This window comes from Populus alba, chromosome 17 (genome assembly GCF_005239225.2).
Source record: "Populus alba chromosome 17, ASM523922v2, whole genome shotgun sequence".
Lineage (NCBI taxonomy): Eukaryota > Viridiplantae > Streptophyta > Magnoliopsida > Malpighiales > Salicaceae > Populus > Populus alba.
In genome coordinates this window covers 21,531,846-21,551,316 of record NC_133300.1, presented here as the reverse complement: position 1 = coordinate 21,551,316, position 19,471 = coordinate 21,531,846, and the positions used below count along the sequence as shown (strand labels likewise).

The 19,471-nt window shown below is 33.3% G+C and overlaps 2 protein-coding genes across 3 annotated transcripts in view; one reads left to right on the top strand and one right to left on the bottom strand.

Annotated features, from left to right (window-relative positions):
- LOC118048556 (uncharacterized) overlaps positions 1-19,471 on the bottom strand; it is a 96,904-nt gene that overhangs the window by 40,446 nt on the left and 36,987 nt on the right. The window lies entirely within an intron of this gene.
- LOC118048463 (LRR receptor-like serine/threonine-protein kinase EFR) lies at positions 1,725-5,238 on the top strand. The gene is made up of 2 exons (XM_035058153.2): positions 1,725-4,568; positions 4,686-5,238. Exons 1-2 carry the CDS (start codon positions 1,901-1,903, stop codon positions 5,051-5,053), a joined length of 3,036 nt encoding a protein of 1,011 aa, XP_034914044.1. The 5' UTR covers positions 1,725-1,900; the 3' UTR covers positions 5,054-5,238.

Sequence of the window (19,471 nt, the reverse complement as noted above, 5' to 3'; positions counted from 1 at the left end):
AATAACAAAAAAGAAATTATTGGGAGATATGGTTGATTTGTCGTTGTGGAATTTATAAATCCTTTCTCATGTAATTAATTTTTGAGTTGATCTTGACTTAGAAAATGAATGATGATGCGTATATTTCATGAACATGCGAGTCGAGTCTTGACTTGGAAAATGAACTATTATGGGTGATAAATTCGTGAAAAAAATAGACTTTTTATAGCTGCATTAAAAGCTCTTAGCTAGGGTGATTGGGGATGGTTTTTAGTTAACTGAGTGGTTGGACGTTCACCTGAAATGAAAAACAAGTCCTCTGAAGAAAAAGAGATTTTTTAATGCTGAAGTTAATAAATATAGGAGAAGAGAAAAATACATAGAAAAAGTAAAATGAAGTTTTTTAAAAGTAATCTAAATTTAATTCTTTTTTAAGACACGAAGGCCACCGTACGGAACTTCTGGACTCACCAACTGTCTTTTTTATCTTCGATCTCAACTAATAAATCTTCGTCTCTCACTACTGCTTTATTCACATCCATCCCTGCCTCTATGATTTCTGCACCATCCTCTTCTAAACATACAGTATCTGGTGTAAGTAACATAAAACAAAATCTTTCACAAATATTATTCACTACCATAGGGTTTATGATCGTGTTGATGGCACTCTTAATCCTTCTCAATTCATTACTAGAACTTCTCGACAACCTACTGTCAATCTATATTTTGCTATTTGTCAGCAAGTTAATCATGTTGTTGTTTCTTGGATAAATGCTACTGTGTCATCTTAAGCATCCCATCTTCCCTGGAATTGCTCTCTATGCCCGTGATACTTGGGTTGCTATTGAAAAACTATTTCTTGACAACGTTACATCAATATATATATATGCACTTGAAATCTAATTTGAACCTTTTAAGTTAAAAATTGAAGCACTTAAACTAAAAATATTTTTTATTTTTCTTGTAAACACAGAGTATGTATACTAAAGAGTTTCAAATCTTTACATTATAAAAATAAAATATTTTTCTAGTATTTATACAATGAACTTTGAAAATAGTTAATAACCAACTAAAAAATATATATATAAAAAAGGGATTTCTAACTAGGAAAAAAAATATATTTGTAAAAAAAAAAATTAGATCTCAACCAAATTTGTCGGGTTGTTCTGATCACGAGTCAACCAGTGGATCAATCGGGTTTTGCCAATTTGATAAAATTAAGAGTGAAACATTGTCATGTGTTTGACTTTAATTTCCACAATGAAAAAAGAATAGTCTTTAAGAGGGGAAAAATAATTTTTTATCTTGTGAATATAAAATACTAATATTTATATAATAAATTTTAAAAGATTAATAATCAATTAAAAAATATAAAAAAAAGGCTCTCTAACCAGGAGGAGAAACACATTTATCAAAAAAAATAAATCAGATCTTAATTAGATTTTGCCGGGCTGCTACAGTCGCGGATCAATTCAAAAAAACCAGGTTTTGTCAATTCGATAAAATTAAGAGTGAAACATTGTCATGTACTGTTGGACTTTAATTTCCACAGTGAAAAAAGAATAGTCTTTTCAGAGGGAAGAAGAAAACATGAAGGAACCTTCTTATCGACTTTGAAAATTGTACCCTATTCGATATCATGTCTGACGTTCGAAAACGTCTTCAAGGGGTTGTGAAAATGGAAACTTATGAACATTAATTTTCTTGAACCAATTAAACCTTAGTTGACTTAAAACCAATGTGGGGATCAAATGTTGGTTGATGAATCTGAAAAAGGTTCTCACAGAGTCTGAAAGCATCTTAAGGATGTAAGGAATATTCCTTACTTTCCTATTTAATGTTTGATCCATAGAGCATCACAGCAAGCCATTTGATCTCAACTTAAATCATTAAGACCCCATTGAAACTGAAGCTTCCAAGCATGAGTTCATTCATATTGTGGTTTCTTTCCTTTCAAATAATTCAACACTCTTTCTCCTTCTCGTTAGCTAGAGGAGGAAGCGAGATTGACAAACTCTCTCTACTAGCTTTCAAGGCTCAAATTTCACACCCCCCTACAAAACTAAGCTCGTGGAATGAATCCTTACACTTCTGCCAGTGGTCAGGAGTAACATGTGGAAGACGGCATCAAAGAGTCATAGAGCTTGACCTCCACTCCAGCCAACTGGTGGGCAGCCTATCTCCCTCCATTGGGAACTTGAGTTTTCTCAGGCTACTAAGCTTGGAAAACAACGGTTTCACCAATACTATCCCCCAAGAATTAGGTCGTTTGGTTCGGTTACAGACACTGCTCCTTGAGAACAACTCGTTCAGTGGTGAAATCCCGGCTAACATTTCACATTGCTCGAACCTCCTGAACCTTAATTTAGAGGGAAACAATCTTACCGGCAACCTTCCTGCCGGACTTGGATCGTTATCAAAGCTGCAGGTATTTAATTTTAGAAAGAACAATCTGGCTGGCAAGATACCACCCTCTTTCGAAAATCTTTCATCTATCATTGAAATTGATGGATCACTCAATAATTTACAAGGGGGTATTCCCAGTAGTATTGGGAAACTGAAAACATTGAAGTTCTTTTCACTCGGCTTGAATAATCTGAGTGGTACAATCCCTCTCTCCCTATACAATATTTCATCTCTCCTTCATTTATCTTTGGCTCATAACCAATTTCATGGTACACTTCCTCCATACATTGGCCTAACTCTTCCAAATCTGGAATTTCTTGGCATTCACGACAATCAATTAAGGGGACTAATTCCAGCAACGCTCTTAAATACCTCAAAATTTACTGGGATTTATCTTTCCTACAATGAATTCACCGGAAAAGTTCCCACTTTAGCTAGCATGCCTAACCTGAGGGTTTTTTCAATTCAAAAAAGTGGGCTTGGAAATGACGAGGATGATGATTTGTCGTTTCTCTACACCCTCTCAAACAGCAGCAAGTTGGAAGTTTTGGCTATAGATAGGAACAATTTTGGAGGGGTGCTGCCTGACATAATTAGCAACTTCTCAACAAAGCTCAAGACGATGACATTCGGAAGCAATCAAATCCAAGGAAGCATTCCCGATGGCATTGGAAATCTCATAAGCTTGAATACTTTAGGTTTGGAGAGAAATCACTTGACTGGCAGCATACCAAATTCTATTGGTAAATTACAAAATTTAGTTGAATTCTTTCTTAGTGAAAACAAATTATCAGGGAGCATCCCTTCTTGTTTAGGGAACATCACCTCGCTGATGAAAATTAATTTTCGTCAAAATAGTTTACAGGGAAGCATCCCTCCAAGCCTGGGAAACTGCAGCAACTTGTTGCTCTTGGGTCTGTCCCAAAACCATCTCAGTGGTCCCATACCAAAAGAGGTCCTTAGCATTTCATCCTTGTCAATGCGTTTGGGCCTGTCTGAAAATCAGCTGTCTGGTTCCCTTCCCTCTGAAGTTGGCAAGTTAAAGCATCTTGGATACATGGACATCTCCAAAAACAGGCTATCAGGGGAAATTCCCTCAAGTCTTGGCAGTTGCGAGAGTTTGGAACATTTGTCTTTGGATGGGAACTTCTTCCAAGGCCCCATTTCCGAGTCTTTGAGATCTTTGAGAGCACTTCAAGATCTTAATCTCTCTCACAACAACTTGACTGGCCAAATTCCCAAGTTTTTGGGAGATTTCAAGTTGTTGCAGAGTTTGGATCTGTCATTTAATGACCTTGAAGGTGAGGTGCCCATGCACGGTGTTTTTGAGAATGCAAGTTCGGTTTCGATTGCAGGGAACAAGAATCTTTGTGGAGGAATACTTCAGTTGAATCTGCCCACTTGCAGATCCAAGTCAACAAAGCCAAAGTCTTCTACCAAGCTGGCATTGATAGTCGCTATTCCTTGTGGCTTTATTGGATTAATCTTCATCGCATCTTTTTTATTTTTGTGCTGCTTGAAAAAATCATCCAGAAAAACAAAAAACGAGTTTTCATGCGAAATGCCATTCCGAACAGTAGCTTACAAAGACCTCCTTCAAGCAACAAACGGATTCTCTTCTGGCAATTTAGTTGGTGCTGGTAGTTTTGGGTCTGTGTATAAAGGAGTACTTGCATTTGATGGAGTGATTGTTGCTGTGAAAGTATTCAACTTGCTACGCGAAGGAGCTTCCAAAAGCTTCATGAGAGAATGTGCAGCCTTGCTAAACATCAGGCACCGGAATCTTGTCAAAGTATTATTTGCATGTGCTGGCGTTGACGTTCAAGGTAATGATTTCAAAGCTCTTGTTTATGAGTTCATGATCAATGGAAGTCTAGAAGAATGGTTGCATCCAATCCATACATTGGACCTGGAAGTGCATCAGCCAAAAAATCTTAATCTCATTCAGAGGTTAAACATTGCAATTGATGTGGCTAATGCGCTCGACTATTTGCACAAACAATGCCAAATGCCTATTGTTCATTGTGATCTTAAGCCAAGTAATGTTCTTCTCGATGGAGATATGACTGCTCATGTTGGGGACTTTGGATTGTTAAAGTTCCTTTCTGAAGCATCCTGTCAGTCATCTTCGAGTCAGACAAGCTCTGTTGGATTAAAAGGCACCGTCGGCTATGCAGCTCCCGGTAACATACAACTCTAGAGGGATACATATTCCATTATTTACAAGTTTTCTCTAGCATTTTATCTCCAGGATCATAAACAACTCTGATTAATTAACCATTCAAACAAACTGACTGCAGAGTATGGCATCGGAAGCGGGGTGTCAACTTTCGGGGACGTACACAGCTATGGCATCCTACTGCTGGAGATGATTACTGGGAAGAGACCTACAGATAGCATGTTTAAAGATGGACTAGAACTTCACAGTTATGTTAAAATGGCATTACCTGACCGTGTAGTTGATGTCGCGGACCCGAAACTTCTGACAGAAGTTCATCAGGGAAAGGGCACTGATCAAATCGTGGAGTGTTTGATTTCAATCAGCAAGATAGGAGTGTTTTGCTCAGAAAAGTTTCCTAAAGAGAGAATGGACATTAGCAATGTTGTAGCTGAACTGAATCGAACTAAAAGCCAATTTTTCTTGGAAGGCAAAAGACTGCTATCCTAGAAGGTTCTTGCCCTGTAGTGTCCAGACGACTTCAAAGTGAATGTAAGACATGAGGAATGGAGTCTAAATATTGTAACTTGCTTATTTCCATCAGCATGAATCCTAGCTAGCTACTAGCCAGAAGTGTCCCTGAAAGAGAGCACGAAACCTGTGTAAGTGCCTGTTTTTTTTCAAATAACCTGTAATGTAATTAAGTTTTATGCAAAAATTAAGCCCTCTTCTTTTACATGTCGACTTTTACCGAACCTTTTTGTTTTGTTTTTGCTCTATTATGATGATTGAAGATTACACGACATTGCCCTGCTTTAATATTTATCTATTCATGCAAAAATAAACCTAGATATCTGTTTGTTTTTATTTTACAGTCTTGTGATTTCTATGGTTCATATTGGCTTGGTTTTTTTTTTTTGTTTTTTTGTTTGTGTTTTTGTGTTTATTGGGTGTTTAATGTGTTTTTTAGCTTTAGTTTTGTTTGTGGTTTATTTTCGGGTCAAACCAAGATTTTTGGTTCGGTTCATGGTGAAACAAAAAATTTCAGGTCAACCCGATCGGGTAAAAACAAATCTGGGTCAAAGGGTTTATACCCTATTTGATTTGCTATTTTTTAGGGTCTTTTTGTTTAAGAGTGTTTTTGACAAACACCCCTTAAGCCTATTAGGGTAGTTTTTATTATAAAAAAAAATAAAATTTATTTTTTCCAAACAAAGCCTTGAAAGTAATAAAAAATATTTTCTTTTTTTTATATGACCAAAAATCCTAAATTTATTTTAGCATAATTTTCAAAGAAAATTTAAAATATTTTGAAAAAAAATATTGCATGGATTTTACAACAAGTTTGTAAAATTTCAAAGGATTTTGGCCTATATTTAAAAATTATTTTTGGCAAAGAGATATTATTTACTTTTAATATAAGGATAAGAAACCTAAAAGGGATGAATATTCAAGATATTATTAGGGGTAATAAATATTATTCACTTTTAATATAAGGATAAAATACCTAAAATGGATTAACATTTATAATATTATCAGAGATAATAATTTTATTACTCACTTTAATATAAGAATAAAAAACATGTATAAGGTTAATATCCAAAATATTATTGTGAATAATACAACTCATTCACTTCTAATATAAGGATAAAATCCATAGAGAATTTTATCTAAAATATTATTCGGAATGGCATGGTAGCAAAATTCTAGTTTTCCCCTAAAAGAAGCCTCAACAATAATTGAGGGCATTTCACTTTCACAGATCGAGTTCTTGACCTAGAAAATTAGAGTTTATTCATCATAGCAGACCCGTCATAGTTAAGTCGGTAGAGATATATGTCATAAGACCATAACAAACAAATACAAAACAATTCAACTTATCTTAAGGAAAGCGTACTAGGGATGTTAATATCTTACATTTACACAACCAGTCTCTTGCCTATCTCTAAAAAACCAGTTAGGGGTCTTAGTATTTGTAATAATAGGTAGCAACTCCTCAACCAAGCCAAAAACCATTTCAAAAGACACTGCTTGAGAATTGTTGTTGTGATGCATCTCCCTTGTGAGGAGGGTACGCCACTCTTATCTCAAGCCCTTAACATTTACTTCTAACAATAAAGATCCTCCCACAAAGTGTGTTGATCTATTGACTTCTTTAATAAGGAGTATTATTGTTCGGTATTGATTATTTCCATGAGACCCCATTGTTAAGGAAATAATCAAGGTAAATAATATTGATTATTTTCTAATCAATAAAAGAAAGAGATTAAGGAATTGAGCAACTTTAGGCAATCAAAAAATTATTTCAATCTTTTAATCAAAGGAAATGATCAAGTATATTTTCTATAATTTTTTTTATTTTTTTTTCTTATGTGTCTTGTTATATGGCTAATAAACTCTACATGAGTTGAGTATAAGACATGTATTAAATTATCGAATAATAACATCCAATTCTATTCTAATTTTTTTCTTGGTATCAGAGTAAGTCGATCATATATTACTCTAAATATTAGCTTTTGCTTTTTCAATGGACACCTTTATGTCGTCTATTCGACCACTTTAAAGCACTTTGTTTTCAATCCTCTTCATTGTCTACCAAATATTTTATTTACTACATATTTTCAATGATAAATCAACTCATGATAAGGAGAAATCTCAAGATCATGTTGATGACCAAATGACACCCAAAAAATAATAAAAAGCAATGAAGGTGTAAGATGACAAAGCCCAATAAGAAAATTGAGATCATGCATCAAGAGAAAGACATAAAAAAAAAAACAATAGTCTTAGTGAAAATTGATAAGCTCTTGCACGAGATAAGGTGGTGCAAAAGAGACCACCCATACAATAAAAAAAAAAAAAAAAGAGTTCTTCCTAAAGAAAGGGATGGAAAATGGCTTAGGAGCAATAATAAAAAGAAGACAACAATCTAATTAAGAGTGAACCAAAATAGAATGGTCACTTGAAAAGCCAAATCTTGAAAAAAGATGTTTGGCTAAAGAAATGTGGCAACAATCATAAGAGAAGAAAAATGACTAAGAATAGCCATGTTTAGAAAAATACAATTGTTGAAGATAAGAAGGTAAGGTTACAATGATAAGAGAAGTGTGTATGTCAAACTCATGAAAAATAAAATTATCATAAGTTTGAGGGAATGTATTAAGAAAATAATCAAGGCAAATATTATTGATTATTTCCTAATTAATAAAAGGAAGAAATTTATGAATTGAACAACCTTAGACAACAAAGAAATTATTTCAATTATCTAATAAAAGGAGATGATGAAATATATTTTTTATAGTTAGTTTTATTTTATTTTCTTGTGTCTTGTTATATAGCTATATAAACTCTAAGAATATGTTTTAAATTTCTTATCTCATTAATGACAAAAAACAATTCTAAGGATAATTTGGGTATACAATCTTTTGGTTTAGTGTAGAGAGCTAGCAAGTTTGGAAGTAGGGTGGCAGTAAAGATGGAGAGCCATAGGTAGTGTCGCACCCCAAAAAAATCAAAAATCCTAAACAAAAAGTTAGTTTTTGCGACATTCGATTGGCGACTTTCGTTTTATTCTGTTTTGTTGATTTGGTTCTTTGGGAGTCGCCACCTAGTATTTTGGTCACTAGAAACCCTAACTGGTCTTTCAGAGATTCTAAGGCAAGGGACTGGTTGCGTAAAGGGAAGGTATTAGCACCCCTAGTACGCCCTACCTAAGGTAAGCTGCTTGGTGTTTTGGTTTGCTCTACAATTGCTATGGTGTTGGTATTTTCTAGGCTTGTCAATTGATTTTGGATAGAAATCTAAGGAGATTCCATTGTGCTTTGAAAGCTCATTTTTCCCTTAGTTATTTTTCAAAAAGTTTGTGACTCATAAATCGTGGAATAAAAAAAATTAAAATTTTAAAATGTCCTCGATTATAATCAAGGCTTCTTTCAAGAATGTGTGCGGATTTATTACTCCAATAATATTTTGGATATTCATCCTTTTAAGGATTTCTTTATCCAAACATTAGTGGTGAATAATAAATAAATTTTCTCCCTCCAAAATAAGATTTTTATAGTTTTTGGAATATTGGCCAATACCCTTTGGAGTTTTACAAACATGTTGTAAAATCCAAAAATGCAAGAAAATAATTTGTGTTTAAGAAATCTATGCGAAAACACACTTTCGAAGCTTCCAATATATTTTTTTTTATAAAAAGAATATTCAAAACATGTTAGAGTATTGGCCGTATGCAACACGCAAGGAAATATTTTTTTTTTGTAAACAATATATTTTTTTTTTTTCTTAACGAAATCAGGTACTTTAATACTGAATTTGTATCTCCACAGCATAAAAAAATACAAACTAATATTAAGTCATAAAAAAAATATGCGGAAAAAATCCACAATATTTTTTTGGGAATTTTAGAAAATTTTTGAAAGCAAAAAAAAAATTATATTTGAAAATCTTGGATGTCTTGACGAAAAAACCGGGTATTTTAAACACTGAATTTGTATCTCCACAAAATAAAAAAAAATACAAACCAAATGTATAAAAACAAAAAAATATATTTATATGAAAAGAAAATAACAACAATTTTTTTTTAGATTTTTTTTTTTAAAAAAAAACATATATATATATATATACACACATATAATAATAATATAATATAATTATAAATATATTTTATATATTAAAAGGGGTTGGGGCCGGCCCAACTAAGCTGGGCCGGCCCACCTAAGCTGGGCCGGACCCAGCCCAAAAGTCGTTGGGCCGATCTCGGCCCAACGGGTACTGGGCCGATCTCGGCCCAACAAACTAAATTAACTCGGTCTGGGCCGGACCCGGCCCAGACCGCCGGATTGGGCCAGATCATTCTGGCCCGGCCCACATGGTTCTGGGCCAGACACCATCTGGCCCAGAGGAATAAAAAAAAACACAGGGGGAATTATTCCCCCCCCCCCGTCCCCTGCATGCAGAACGCCTCTGCATGCAGGAGACGAAATTTGAAGAACAACAAGAAAAAAAATGTGCAGGGGGGGAAGAGCGATACCTGGCACGGCGGAACGGACAGCTTGCTGGCGGTGCTGCTGTGGAGGCGGTGGCAGCGTCATGGCTTACGGACGGCGGGTCAGGCAGCGCTACAGCTGTTTCCCACGGTTCGTCGTCGTTCCCCAGTTCGTTGCTTCTGTTTCGGTTTCTTGAGTTTCCTATCGGCTTCAAATTTTCCCAAGCTTCTCAGTTTTGGGTTTGCGGTGGCTGTTTCTCAAGTTCGGTGGTTTCTCTCTCCTTCTCTCTCTCTTCGTTTTTTTTGTTCTCTTCGGGTTCCTCTTCTTTTCTTTTCTTTTTTTTTTTGGTGTGCTGGGTTGGGTGTTATTTATAGAACTCGTGGGCGTGGCTTCAACGTGGACCCAGGAGCGGGGCGAGGAGCGGCTGTCGGGGAGCGGCTGTTCAGGCGGGCCTCCCTCGGCTTCGGCGGCGCGGCGGGTGGTGGGCCATTGTCTTCTGTCGGTGGCCCACCGGCGTGGGGCCTCGGTCGTGCAAGAGGGACCTGCAGAGAAATAAAAAAAAATGCAAACTTTTCCTTCTTCCCCGCTTTGTAATGTTCGGGGGGAAAAGAAAGTGAACAGTGCCGTTCAAAACGGCACCATTTTCGATCCCTCTTTTTTTTTTTATGCATGAAACGGGGTCGTTTTTGGATAAAACGCGCCGTTTCATTTTAAAATAAAGGCGCCAGAAACTATTTTTTCGAAACAGTCCCTAATTTGTCATTTGTTCTATTAAGTCCTTCAATCGAGTCCTTCAATCAAGAAATAAACTTCAATTGCGTCCCTGCCAAATTCGGTCCCTACCCCCTATAGCAGTTGGCCCGCGTTTTTTCACTTTGGTCCTTGGCCTCTGATTTTCACAATTAAAGCCCCTAATTGATCAATAAACCTCTTCAATTTCTTCAATTAAGCCCCTGAAACAATTCCAAACAGCCCCCTCTATCTTTGCGCCTTCTCCAAATTGGTCCTGGTTTCGGATTTTTACAATTAAGTCCCTAATTGGCCATTAAACTTCAATATTTATGCAATTAAGCCCCTGATTTGACCCAATAAATTCCTAAAAAAATATATTTTGGCCCCAGAACTTAAATTTCTTCTAATTAAAGCCCCAAATTGACTTAAAAATTAATTTTTCTTGCAATCAAAATCCTTTATAAATTCAAATAAAAATCCAATTAAGTCCATAAAAATCCAATTAAGTTCCATAAACATCCAAATTTGGGCTTTTCCTCCTCAAAATTCAAATTTTCCTTCTCAATAGGGCTTTCATCCTTCAAGAAAATACTGTCAAAATTCAATCCTTGTATTTTAAGTTCCTTGACCAAATTTTCTGACTGTTTTCCGAGCGCTTCTGCCTCCTGTTTATTTTTCTAACCTCTTTGGGCTATTTATTTATTTTCATGGGGACTCAAAAAATGGGTTACAAACAGGTAGTGGTGTGATAATGATTTCCAAAGGAGAGGGATATATATAGAGACCGTTTGTCTCTGCGTTTGCACCTGCGTTTGGTGCAAATTTGAAAAAAAAAAAAATTTGTTAAAATTGAGTTCGGTTTGTACTTTTTGGATCGTTTTTGATGTGCTGATGTCAAAAATGATTTTTAAAAAATTGATAAAAAACATCATTGGCATGTATTTCGGCACGAAAAAACTATTTGAAAAGCAACCGCTATCACACAACCAAACACGCTCTCAATGGGTAGACTTTAATTTCCACAATGAGAAAACAAAGTTGTCTTTTCAACTTGGAATATTGCATTCATCTGCAGTAGTTTATATAAATGTGTTAGAAATTTGAAACATCAACAATATTTCAGACCGATGACACGTTACAAGGTTTGAAATGACAATGAAAGAAGGTCATACACAAACACAAACATGTGTTGCCATAAATCAAAGAAATGGATCTTAAAGAGAGAAAAAAAAAAAAAAAACAGAACTGAAAATGAAAAGAAATGATATGAAACAAAATTAGATATAACACGCTAATGAGTCCTGTCAATTCAAATCAGACGAATAGTATGGTTTTTGTGTGACTTTATTTTTGCACAATGAGAAAATTCAACGTCGTCTTTTTTAGGGGCAAAAAAAACTGGGAAACATCTTCTCGACTTGAATATTGCACCTGCAAGTGGTTAACGTAATGAGTGTTAGAAATTTGAAACTTGAAGCATCCTTGCGTCGTTGTTCAACACACCTCCTCCCATGTGTGGACAACTTTGAATTTCTTTTTTGGTTTTTTTTTTCTTCCTCAATCCATTCTTCCCAACCCAATAACATCAGACATGCATCCCTTAATACATCATATTAAGGGGTAATACTATGGAGATGGATTTAATTAGTCTACTCTCAGTATAGTATTGCTTTGGAGTATCTGATTAACCATAAATAAATTTGTTTTATTAATAATATACAACTTGATCTGATCAGTCATGCTTCTCTTTAACCCTCCACTGGTTGTCTGCTTGGTACTGAAAAGCATTTCAATTACACAGGTAATGATCTTTAAATAGGTGCAGATTGCATTCGTATATAGACAGATGATTGTTAGTGTCGTGATATTGGAATAACTTTTATAGACTTTTTCCTGTAGGATAATACTTTTCTATCTTTTCTGTCTATTAATGATATTATTTTTGTAAAACTATAAGGTTTTTTTTTTTTTTTTAATGTTGGCCATTTTCTAAATGGCTTAACATGATATAATAATATAATTGATTATTATATATAAAAAAACCGTCTAACAATCCTGTACTCCTGTAAATAAATTTTATGTTCTGGTGTGTTTAGGAAACACAGTGTAAATTGAATATTTTTTATGTTTTTAAATTATTTTAATGTGCTGATGTCAAAAATAATTTTTAAAAAATAAAAAAAATTATTTTGACATATTTCTCTAAGCTAAAAAACACTTTTAACACATACATCACCATACACTAACAAACCAAACAAGCTCATATATCATTATATAGTAACTTCAAATTTTATGTCAGTAAAATATTATCCTAGTTATTGTGTGTCAAAACATTAATACAATTCAAGAATTTAAATTGTTAAAATATTATTTCAATTCAAAAATTTAAACTTTTTAACTTAAATAAAGGATGTAAGAATGATTATATAGTTAACCGCTAACATTGAGATGTGTTCCCTATCACAATTGAAGCCAACTCAAACACATTTATTACTCTTGCTAGTGCATGCGGTGCCAATAATGGTTGCATGTTATAGAGTACTAGGGCTGGATAATTTTTATTTTTAGGCTGATTTTCATTTGCTTTCATTTTCCTCTATCGTGGCCTATATGTGCTTATTTGTGGTGGGAAGTTAGGGACTTGATTTTGGTGACGAACACGTTGCAAATTTGCAAGCAGGTTATAAAGGTCGCAGAGAACAAGATGGAAAAAATGCAACATATACTTAAGAGTAAATTGATTTGTACATATTGTGTTTGATATGTAGATTTAAGGCATTTTGATTTTACAAAATTCAGAAATCATTGGTAACATATACTTCTTTTTAAGTACTTACCTATGAAAGTTGAATACGTGATATTTTCATAGACACTTTAATGAAGGGGCTGGAATATTTAATGGATAAATTAAAAATGAAAAAATTCATAATTCACTAATCACAGAATTATGTTGTCAAATTTAATGATTTGTATTAGTTAGTCCATGATATTTGATGGTGAACAAGGTTAGAATTAAATTTTAAGAATAGTTCTAGTGTTAAAAAAGAAGTTTGCTCTCTCGTTATTGAGTATGAGCAACGAGTCAATATCTAAAGACATTTATTCTTCTAAATACACTAAGTTAATTTTTTTTAAGCTAGTAGAGTAAATAAGACTTATATATATATATATATATCAATGAGAAAAAGTATACCAGAATGCCTAGAAAATTATCAAAGATTCATATAGAAAGATCAAATATACAAGATTTGACATTGTATTTTCGACTGATGAAAGCTCTATTAATAAAGAAAATTCAATTTGAGGAGGAAAATTCAAAATTAAATATTTAAGGACTCAATTAAAAATTTTCAAGGTTTATTTGAATTTACTAAGGACTTAATTACAAGAAAAAAATCATTTTTAATAACAATTTAGGTTTTAATTAGAAGAAATTAAAGTTTGGGATCAATTGCAATTTTTTAAAAGCTAATTTAGTTAAATAAGGGGTTTAATTGTAAAAATATTAAAGTTTGATGGGCAATTAAGGACTTGATTAAAGATATCTAAAACTAAGGACTAACTTGTAAGATGCACAAGACTTCAAGGAATGAAATCGCTGAAATCAGGGGCTTAATTGAACAAAATTGAAATTTTGATACTCAATTAAAAATTTGATCGAACAAATAAAAAATTAAGGACCAAAATGAAAATATCATTAAACTTTAAGGATGATATTTGAGTTTAGCTACGGTTAAATTGCTTGCAATGAAACGTTTTTGTGTCAATTAAGGGTACATATGCCACAATTGGAAGAACATGGACTAAATTGAAAATTTGAAAAATATCAAATTAAAAAAAACTCTAATTTCTAGGGTTTAACCCTAGACAACACGTCATTCAGCCTTTGTTCATCTTTTTCATTGCTAGTTCATTATGATGAGGTTGGCACCTTCCAAGAACTCGTTATGGAGTTATAGACCTCTAAATGGTATGAGATTTTTTACAAATGGAAGAGAACCCTATTTCCTTGAAATTAGATATTTACATCTCAATTTATCAAAAGAAATCCCAACATTTTATCCTTGATCAACTATCACTTAATTTTCAAAGTTCGGGCTGATTAGGTTGACATTTTTTGACAAATGAATGTTGAATTGCAAAAATTTAAATTGAGCAAGAATAGATCCAATGTAAAGGTATGTACCCCCTCTAACAAGTTCAGGTGGTTTTGAGCAATGTTGACATCAAAGTTACTCCAACGAAGCTATGAAAGTGGACAACCCAGTTAACTTTAGCTAAGACATCCATTTGCAGAAAACCAACCAACCGTTTCATGTGCTCACACTTAAAAACTCTTAGAGGGTTCTTATCAGAGGTTGAGAACACTTCTCTCAAGATCAAAAGGTTGAACACACTTCACCTTGGCCTTCAAGTTTGATCAAAAACCATCTAGATCCAAAACCATTTATACTGTGATAAAACTAGCCTAGTTTTGGTTTGTTAAAACCATAACAAATTCATTTAGAAGCTCTGAATCAACCTATTAAATGAGAAGCAATCGTACCTAAAAAGGGGGGGAGAAAGGAAGAGGAGGGGAAAGAAAAGGGAATAAGCTTGGCTAAGTTCAAGAGCTCAATAAAGGTCCAATGGCTTGGCTTTATTGAGTTTAGGGATAAGAAGAAAGAAAAGCAATAGTAAAAATCTACCTACATTGAAGATTTCAAGCTTGAAAGTACACTCTTGCAAACTTTGAAGGTGAAGTCCATGAGGCCTGCTGGATCCTTTGTTTACTGTTTAATGTAATGTTTTTTAATACATTGACGTGAAGATTGGTGTCCTAGTATGTTAAGATTGCATTTTAGTTTGATTTGAAACTTGTCAAATATGGCAGCAAGGTGTTGGTGTTCTTTTCTATTTTATTAATACATGGTTCCAAGCTCCTGGGTTTTGGCTTAGTCTTATGGAATGTTAAAGTGTCAATTTTAAACCTTACTTGTTATTTTGATATGACAGTTCTGGAAAATAGAATTTAATGCTTGTTATGATTATTTGTTGTTTTTGTTATTTTTATTCAACTATGCTTGACATTGATAATATGGTTTGTTGGAATTAAAAAAAAAAAAAACATGTTTTTAGAGGCCTAAAGTGACCATTTTGGGTTTGACAATGACTAGCTTTATTCTGAGTATTTTTTGTGTTTCTAAGACAATGTTCTTTGTGTTTTTGAGAAGAACATTGTCTTAACTTGATGATTTGGAACAATTATTGTCCACTTATTTGCACAAAACCCTTCGAGCAACTTGATTAGCAAATAATCTAGGGTTAAACCGCATCAATAACATGTATTCATGCATTTAGATTCTAGTTTTTTTTTTCGACTGCCCAAAATACCATTTGATTAAAATGTGGCTTTTGAGTGATAATCAATAGGTTTTGATGCTTGATTCTTGGTCTATGTCTACTTGCAAATAAAATCATGCCTTTGTTTGTTTGAAATCTGGTCTGGTTTGGATTTAACATTGCTTGGTTTAATCTTGAATGTTCTTCGTGTTCTTCAATATTTTTTTTTGGTGTTTGATCCGTTTTGTTAAAAAAATTATGTTTTTATATTTTTTAATGTTAAATCTGTTTTGGTTTTGGGTCTTTGGTTTTGGTTTTGTTTTCGGCTTAACCCAAATTGGGTCAACCAGGTCGGGTTAAAACCGGGTCAAACATCCAATGCCCTGTTTGGTTTGCTACTTTTTTGATAAAAGGATTTTTTAACCTAAGAAGGTGTTTGGCAAGTATATCATTAGACCTGTTTTGATAGTTTATATTAATAAAAAAAAAAAAAAAAACGATTCTTGTCAAATATGGCCTTAAAAAAAAATAATAGTAATAGTTAAAGAAATGAATTTTTGCTGGAATATATATCTTCATATTGGTGTTTTTACAACGTCAAGACATTTTCATGTTGCACATAAATCTATCTCATTTGCAGCTCTTTTGGGATGATAAATTATTTTATAAAAATTTGAGAAATAAACATGCTAAAATGACTAGTCCTACCAAATACTTGATGAACCTGGAATAAGGAATTTCATCGAGCATCTAACACTACCCTTTATCTAATCTCCACTGATGTCATGTTTACCAGTATCTTGTTCAGAATTTCATCGACTTTGAAAATTGGAACTTATATGATGTCATGTTTAACGCTCGGAAACGTCTAGGGGTTATGAAAATGGAAACTCATTAACATTAATTTTCTTGAACAGTTTATGAAAATAGGACCCTGTTTGAGTTGATGAAGTAACTAGGGCGTGTTTGATTGCAGGAAAGTGAATTCTTGGAATTCACTTTTTTTGTAACTAGGGCGTGTTTGATTGCAGGAAAGTGAATTCTTGGAATTCACTTTTTTTGTTTTTTTATGTTTGGCAACAACATAGAAAAGTGGTCAAAAAAAAAAAAATTCAATCAAACTGAAAAAAGTAACGTTACAAAGTGTTTTCCTTTTATTAAAGAAAAGAAAACACTTTCCTTTCTTTTATTCACAGCTCCAAGAACTTATTAAAGAAAGGAAAATGACGCTGATCTTGAAGGCTGCTGATCAAGGTGCGGATGCAGAGAGGTTTGCCACTGCTACTGGAATGGTTGAAGATAAGATAAAGGTTGACGGTGCTGCTGCTGAAGCTGCTGGTCTGGCTGATTCCCCTGCCGTTGTTCACAATGCTGCTGCTGTGACCGGAGTCTCTCGACTGGAACAAGAAAAACGAAGCTGCTGTGAACAAAGAAGGAAAGGGAGTGGACGTTGCTTGGATGTTGGACATGACTGATGCTGAAAAACCTCTGTTGCTTCTCACGATTGGCAGAGGAGAAGCTGGCATTAAAGAAGACTTTTGCTCACGGTCTAGAAGACTAGCAGCTGTGAAGGAGAGAAAGGGGTAATTGGGTGTGGCTTTTTCTGGGTTTGAACCAACACTACTATAAAAAATAATATTTTTTAATATTTATGCATGATTATGTTTTGATGTTAGATATTTATATTTATATCTTGATGTTTATTTGATATATATTAAAGGGATATTAAAGAGATAATTGTCTTTACCCGTACAAAAAAAAATATTTATCCAAAAAACCCATAAAAATATTTTTGTATATATTTATCTTTTAAAAAATTCTTCACACAAAAAAAAACCCCAAATATATAACTCTTACCATAAACTAATTTGGTTTTCTTCAAATGGAAAAAAAAAACTTATTTTAAGCTTTTAAAATTGAAAAAAATATATTAATAGGTTTTACGTAAAAAAATATTTCACAAGTTTATTTCTCTATAATATGATATAATATATATAGTTATATTTTATAAAATAAGCTATGAGATTTTATTTTTTTATTGTAAGTGATTTAAATATTTTATATATATTAGATAAACTTGAAAAAAAAAAATTAATTCATTAATAAATTTTTTTCCAGTTCATTTTCCATAACACAACCAAACACTGGAAAATGTTTTTTCAATTCATTTTTTATAACACTACCAAAATATCAGAAAATACTTTTTCAAAATTCATTTTCTTAAAATTCACTTTCCAAAAAAAAAAAAATTTCTGTAAACAAACGGAGCCTTAATAAAACGTCTACAAGAGGCTGTCCCTTCATTTTCACGGAAACTCGTGAACATTTTATGGGTCCACTCAAACCGCAGTCCTGGACCTCACATCATTGCGGGGTCAAGCTTACTTTTCCACCACAGGTTTTGCTCATGAACCAGCCAGTTAGTCCCTCCCAATTAATTGTCATAATTCGAAGGAGCCAAATTTTTCAGCGACGTAGACTTGAAAACTGAATACAGCATGCATATGCAAGTGGTTGATGTTACATTTTGAGAATGAAACGTTCACCAATCTAAATTTAATTATTAAATTTAACACGATAACAAGGCTATTCTGACCCAACAATTCATAAAATATATTAAAATCTAATTTCACTTCATAACATAAGAAAATAGATTGTAAATAAAAGAGAGTGCTAGAGAAAGTATCATACATCTGATACATATAAAAAACAAAACAATATATTTAAAAGTTTGATTGGATAGCAAATTACAAAGCATAATGAAAAAAAGAAAAGTGGTAATTAGAAACTAGAATGGAGAATACTTTGGAAATAACAAAATATAAATTATTGGGAGGTATGGTTGATTTGTCGTTATGAAATTTATAAATCCTTTTTCATATAATTAATTTATGAGTTGATTTGGAAAATGAACGATGATACTTATACTTCATGAACATGCAAGTCTTGACATAGAAAAGGAATTGTTATGGAGTTACTTGGATCTAGCTTTCCTGTTATAAAAGTCATATGGGTTTGTCGTCTAGTTAGACTCAAATTATTTCGATTTGCATCTTTGACAGATGTAAGTAACTTGAATTTGGTGCTTCTGGCAAAAAAAATAATTTAAATAAAAAACTCAGCGTAGTTAAGGAGTACTTATAATAACCCAGTGTAGTGACAAAGCACTTAATTATATCCGCTTAGAAGGAAGATAAACAACAAAGAAGTAATTGACATCTCGTTCAAATTCAACCAAAATCTCATCTAACTGCACCAGACCAGCACTCTTCCAAAAACTACCACACAACCGGATATATCGCAGGTAAGACATGTGTATAACTACTAGCCCCTCCACACTGAACAAATCAGTAGAATAACAGGCCACCAAACATCCACCGACAACAAACAGCCCAACAACCCACAGCATGCCACACACACCATGAAAAAATAACAAAAAAAACAAACCACTTATAAACCAACTTCTCTCCTAAAAAATAATATTTCAATTCAAGGTGAAAACACTCATGGTACAGGAAAAACTTATCAATTTTAATTTTTGTTATAATTATTTTATTTGAAACAGTTAATTATGGATATTTCAAATCCTTCTAACTATGCACATTGTAGTTGCAATGAAAACACCAAAACTCAAAATTTTATTTTACTTTGAGAGTAACTAGTGATAGTTACTTTATTGACCCGAGTAGACGATAAAAGGAGAAAGAAAAAAAAGAGAAAATCATAGTTTTTTTTAAAAAACAAATCTTCACTTTTGACCAAGGTTGTCAATTCCATTCCGTTTCACTCGGAATAGCCGAAACATTCCATACCAATTCAAAAAATAGAACAAAACATAACAAATTTCATCTCATTTTAAATCTTGGTCCGTTCCGGAATTTTC

Excerpts from the sequence above, each read along its gene's own strand:
- LOC118048463 (XM_035058153.2), top strand. The coding sequence starts at position 1,901 with ATGAGTTCATTCATATTGTGGTTTCTTTCCTTTCAAATAATTCAACAC. Across the intron at positions 4,569-4,685 it reads CGTCGGCTATGCAGCTCCCG|AGTATGGCATCGGAAGCGGG; the intron begins GTAACATACAAC and ends AACTGACTGCAG.